The 6,284-nt window shown below is 31.1% G+C and overlaps 1 protein-coding gene across 1 annotated transcript; it reads right to left on the bottom strand.

Moving 5' to 3' along the window:
* Window positions 1–4,845: 4,845 nt before the first annotated feature.
* On the bottom strand, window positions 4,846–5,783 carry LOC112524378 (F-box protein FBW2-like). The gene is made up of 2 exons (XM_025134169.1): window positions 5,428–5,783; window positions 4,846–5,359 (listed from the first exon to the last, which is right to left on the bottom strand). Exons 1-2 carry the CDS (start codon window positions 5,781–5,783, stop codon window positions 4,846–4,848), a joined length of 870 nt encoding a protein of 289 aa, XP_024989937.1.
* Between the last annotated feature and the right edge of the window lie 501 nt (window positions 5,784–6,284).

Genomic DNA, 6,284 nt, shown 5'->3' with positions numbered 1-6,284 from the left:
TAATAAGCAGTTTTTGATAAGTTAATCCGTCCTGACTTATGAAAAACTGCTTATTACCAGTTTACCATTTTAACCCTATTACCCTTTATACCTATCTTTTTTCCACCAGATAACATCGATCTCAATCTTCTCCCTTCTCCATATAACAACATCAATCTTCTCTCTGTCCTTTTTGGTCATTTTACAGATATAAGCAAAATTTGTCAAACACTAAAAAACAACTTATTAGCTTATTGCAGTTTGGTACCGCTGTAAGCTAATTCAAACACTTTTTACAAAACTCCAGTTTGATACCACATAAGTTAATAAGCAATTTTACAAAAAAACATAAATTGTTTTAAATAAGCAATCCCAAACACCCCCTAAGTATATTTGATTGAAAACCAATTATAAAACTATAACAAAATGTAATTTTTAAGTGCGTTTGATTGAAAACCAATTATAAAATTACAATAAAACATATTTTTTAAGTGTATTTGATTGATCTAATTAGATATTTTAAAGTATATTAGAATAATATTAAAGTATTTTTTTAAAATTTATCAAAAAAATATATAAAAAGAAAATGTTTTTTTTTAATATAGGACCGGTTACCATAACCCGTTACAAGTACTATTAATTGGGCCTTAGTATTTTCGACGGGACCTGGACCGGTCCGGATTGTTACTGTTTCGGCCCCGAACCAGTTTTTGACATGTCTAGATAGTACTAAGTATATAATACTTGGTTAGTTAATTGGTTTGCCCTTTTCAACATGTCATTAACCTATGTTTTTCTTTGTTAATAATTATTGAAGTGCATTTCTAAGCATGTATTTATACTATATAATAAAGCATTTGACAAAAACTTTTAAAAACAATTTTTTATGCATGAAATACTGTTTGTTGATGCATATTACTTAAAATTCAAGATTACAAGTAATTTTACGTAAGTACAACTTATTAAAGCTCTATTTTTAAATTCTTATAACTAACTGCGGATAAATATAATCAAATACAGGATAAACATTCATTTTAAATATAGAATATCTAAAATATAATTAAGATATTCATTAAATTCTAACATAATATTTAATTATTATCTTTATAAAAAATTATATTGTTAAACCAATAATAAATTACTTGTTTATTAAATGTAAATTAAATTATAATAAAAATTTGAATTAAAAAAGTTACTCCAAAAAAACGAGATCTATTAAATAGTTAATTTGATACTAATATCGATTTAGTTTTTTCAAATTTATATTTCATTCAAAAATAAAAACATTATCGTTTTCTCAAAACCACATAAAATCGTAGTATATCGATAGAGACAAAAAATAAAAACTAAACATTAAAATCGAGATTTATCTCGCTGCATTGCGCGAGTACCCTAACTCTTAAAAATCATTCTTTATGCATGAAGTACTCTGTATTAACGCATATTACTTAAAATTTAAGATTACAAGTAAATTATGCGTAAGCACAACTTATTAAAGCTTCATTTTTGAATTCATATAACTAAATGTAGATAAACATAATCAAATATAGGATAAACATCTCATTTTAAGTATAAAAATATATAATATAATTAGAATAATCATGAGTTCTAACAAAATCATTATCTTTACAAAAAATTATTGTTAAGCCAAAAATAAATTATCTCACTATTTGATCTAAATTAAATTACAATAAAAAAATAAATTAAATAAAATGTAAAAAAAAAAAGAACATTTAAATAGTTAATTTGATATTAATATCGATATATTTTATCATTTTTTTATGATGTCTTCAAATTTATTTTTATTCAAAAGTAAAAACATTATCTTTCTCAGAACCATATAAAACGTATTATATCAACAGAGACAAAAAAATAAAACGAAACATTAAAATAAAAATGTATCTCACTGCATTGCGCGAATACCCTTCTAATCACCTTTCTCAAGATATGACTTGATGTTTTGCACCCTTATTTCTTCTTGACATTTTTGCCAACATTTCATTTAGAATTTACTCGAATGATATGAACTAAATGATACACATACCATGCCAAGGTTGATCAGTTTGCGATGTGCCAAGTAGATTATGGGTGAGATAGAGATAAATTTCATGTGTTCTACGAATTAACTAGATTATGTTCTCTTATTTTTAAGTTTGACCCGGGTTTTTCAGCCAAAGCCAAAAGCATTGACTTTTTTCTCTCTCTAGAGGTTGGTGAGCCTAATAGCAATGTCATAATGGCATAAACAATACGTATTGCAGTAATTTGTGAGATTGGGTGGTATGGAATAACTTGTAATGCAACATTCAAAATGTTAACTTGTCATGATATATTTTATATGTGATGAATCATGTTCAGGGATACAAAGTGAAAGTAGAGCAAGCTCTAGGATGCTCACCAGATTAAAAGTTGAATACAGTAGGCGGTGTTGTTTCCAATATAAACTTCTACATCAACGTTAGGATGCTCAAATTGGACCTGATGGTAGGAAGTTGAAGTCTGAAGTTTTGATTATTTGATATTTCGAATGTTAGACAAAACTAAATATAAGAAAACAAGAAGAAACAATTAAGTTGAGATTCTCATTGTCTTCCTTTACAATCACAAGTCTATTTAGAAGATTCCTTCTCTCAACCATTTTAAGATTCTTGATATTGATTTCTTTTGGTTAGCAAGTTCTTCGGCCAAAAATTGAAAGTTATTCACATACATTTATGTCGTTTTCTCACAGGCAATTTATTGCAGTTTTCAGTTTTCATGAACTCTTTTGATTCTCGTAAAGAGACTAAATTTGACCTCAAAAAGTTATACAACACAGTTGGGTGTTCAATTTTGCTTGTGAAAAGACATGAATTCAACTTATATGTTAGATATTTTTGTAACTCGCAGGTCGAGGGTATACAAGAAGGATCAAATTCTAAGCAAACAAAGACAATTTGCTTCATAGACAATGATTCAAAATGCTCATACGTTATTTTAGATACTTTAGAGTCTCATTAATTGGTCTCATTTTAGACGATATCAACCATGTGGATGCTTTTCATTTGTTTCTGAATTTACGTTATTTCCACTTAACCAAGTATTGTGTTGTAACTTGTAATGGTCTTTTTATAATATCGTAGTTAATTTGTATAAATTTAGAATGGAGCATGTGGGGGAGTCTCAGTGTAATCCAATTGGTTGTTGCAGTTTACCTGTACCAGTTGCTTACCACTGTTGCTCATCCGTACAATGTTGTTTCAGCTTGTGATTGTATCAATTCATGTTGTTTCGGCTTGTGTTTGATGGGCCCACGTTGCATTCTTCAAAGAGCTTTCTATGAACCTTATTCTTGACTTTTCGAGATCAAATTGAATCTACTTTTAGATCTGATGAGTTCACGAAAACTTAAAACTGCAGTTGCTTTAAGAGTCGAACCCTGTTCAAAAAAGATGTAATTATCACATAAAGAAAATTTGGAAGGTTAATCTCAAATAGATGTCATCATCAATGCTTGTATTCCATTTACAACATCCTTGTATCTTAAGTTGCATGTTGTGTGCCTCATGACACGTCAAGGGCTAACCAAACTTATTATTTAATGTTGATGAAGACATTATATTTCGTTAAACAATTGATAAAATATTCTTATTATAAATTTAGCGATATAACGTCTTTGACTTTGAATGCACGTCTCACCACTGGGGTGGTCATATGAACATCATTTCATAAACATATTTTGCCTATAATACGGTTAATGTACATGGTAAAAAATTAACAGGAACTGAAATTTACTTTATTCAGTTAATCAAACTATTTAATCCGCAAATCAAATAGTCCAAAATCGTTTTGGAGATGAGAAATGTTGTTTCTAGCGTGGATTTTACCACCCATTTTTTAAATTAATTTGATTTTATTTGATATAATTAAGAGGTTGTACGATTCAGGCACATAAATAAAAATGAAATTGAAATGACGGGAAAGAAAATATGAATAATTTTTTATTCTTTTGGTTTAAACTGAAATGAAAATTTAGGTACATGGGAGAAGGATTTTTTTTACCATCTTGTTTATTTTATTTAATATATTATATTATTTTCAATTTTATTTTGAAATATTATGATTGATTAATTTTTTAAAATACCATTCATGGTCATTTTATATTATTATCAACTAGTTTTTGCCAAACATGATTTGTTCATCAATTAGCTCATCACCATATAGTTTGCCAAACATAGCCTTAGTAAACACTTACCTACGTTTAAGCTTATTGTATGATCGAACATGGCAAGAACAAAAAATTAACACGATAAGAACGGTGCTACCCGATAATTAAGAGTTACGACTCTTCCCGATCTGCACTTAGCGGATAAACTATTACATATGATACCATTTGTAACATGTTATAATCTTATCCAATGGTGGCAGTGCTCTTTTACTAATAAGCACTCGCATGGCAAACCCTTATTAATCATTTCTATACGCCTTACCAAATGGTTGATCAACTCAAATCGTAATTGCGAGAGTCTAAAAAACCCAAAGGCATCCACCATTAATCTCATGAAAGTCGATTAAAAGACAAATTTCGAGCATATAAATCTGTTGTAAACCATAAAATTTCAAACCCTAAACACCAAAAATCCAAAAATTAAAGACGGTTATCCTATCGTTCGCAATCGGTTTAATGTCTTAACTATTTTGTACCGATAACATTTCATGTGCCCACAAAACATACCATAATTTAAAACCTTAATCCAAAACAACACTTTGTATTCAAAGTCTCTGATCCATTCAGATCCATATATCTTCTATATATCTGTACTCACTTTCTTCTCATGTTTGCATGTTTCAAAATAAGCAAAAGATCAAAAGAAACCAACCAAAATCTCAATCATATATCGACGACACCGAATCAACGTCTTCACTAGCTTCATCATTGTCAAAGAAACCATCACTATAATCAATCTGAGGGCACCGGAAATGCTCGAGGCTTTCACAAATCTCCTTAAGATCACCATAATTCAATTCCACATTACAACTCCCTTCAATATCGAGATGAGTTAACGACTTACATTTTGTGACGATTTCAGAAATACCCATATCACCAAATCGACCAAAACAAAGTTCGATACGCTGGAGACTAACCATGGTGGTAGCTATGGTTTTGGCTTCAGAATCATCGATTGGTGAACAATCTTCATCTAATAGTGGAGGCATCCTTCTTTTCAAATGAATCAAAGACTTGCAATGATTCCCAAATGCTGCAATCCCTTTGTGTGTGATTTTGTAACAATGGCTGATATCCAAAAGTTTCAGATTTGGCAATGGCTTTATATGTTTTATAACCATATAATCAGTGATGCTACTCATCGGGCTTTGCAGAACTTTCAGACTTCTTCCACTGCAACAACAAGGGTTTTCAAACACCCATAAAATAATCAAACACCTTGATTACAAATTAAGACGTACCAGATGGAAACTAAGAAGAATCCGGATTCTCCAAGGCGATAGGCGGAAAGTCGCTGAACTGTAAACTTGCTCCGGCGGACCAGCTTTTTCACCACGAAGTCTACGTCCACCGCACGACTTACGTCGCGACGGCGACACCACGCCTCCACATCGATATCATGCCAGCAGTATGGTCCGGCCACCACTTCCATCCATGGCTTACACACAAATGGCACACCCCTTACCATCGCATCTGCTGGTATTCTTACGAAAATCAGTGCTAGTATCTCTGGATTCAACCCTTCCCACCCCCGCAGCTGCTCCACCACCACCGCTGTCGTTTCACTGCTCGATACCACCACCCTTTTCTTGCCCATGTTCTGAAAAGACCCACGTCGTTTGCTTCTTTCGTCACTTATTTGGTGGTTTTGGCAGAGGAGAGGAAGAGACGTGAAATGGGTATTTGCCACGTCGCAGTAGGAAGTGATCCGACGGTTTGAGCTTAAATTCTGCTTATTTTCATCCCATCTATATCTTCAATGATTAATTCTGCTTAAATAAAAAAAAAATCTATTTGATTGGTTTGAACTCGATTCCAGAAGATAAAAATGTTTAGAGATCGTAAGTTTAAATTTAAGGAAGAACAAGAATCTTCTTGTGGTTATGGAGGTTCAAATACGATAACTCCGGATTACCTGCAAACAAGTAGTCATCCTGAGATTAATTGCAAACATATATGAATGTACACATATAAAATGCTATTTTCTTTGTGAAATATGCTATTGTACTATAATTATATCTATACTATATTATAAAGCATTTGACTAAAACTCTTAAAAACTCTTAAAACTCTTAAAAACTCTTAAACTTGTTCATCC

This window comes from Cynara cardunculus (assembly GCF_001531365.2).
Source record: "Cynara cardunculus var. scolymus isolate 2C chromosome LG 13, CcrdV1, whole genome shotgun sequence".
NCBI classification, from domain to species: domain Eukaryota; kingdom Viridiplantae; phylum Streptophyta; class Magnoliopsida; order Asterales; family Asteraceae; genus Cynara; species Cynara cardunculus.
This window is presented reverse-complemented; position numbering and strand designations above follow the sequence as displayed.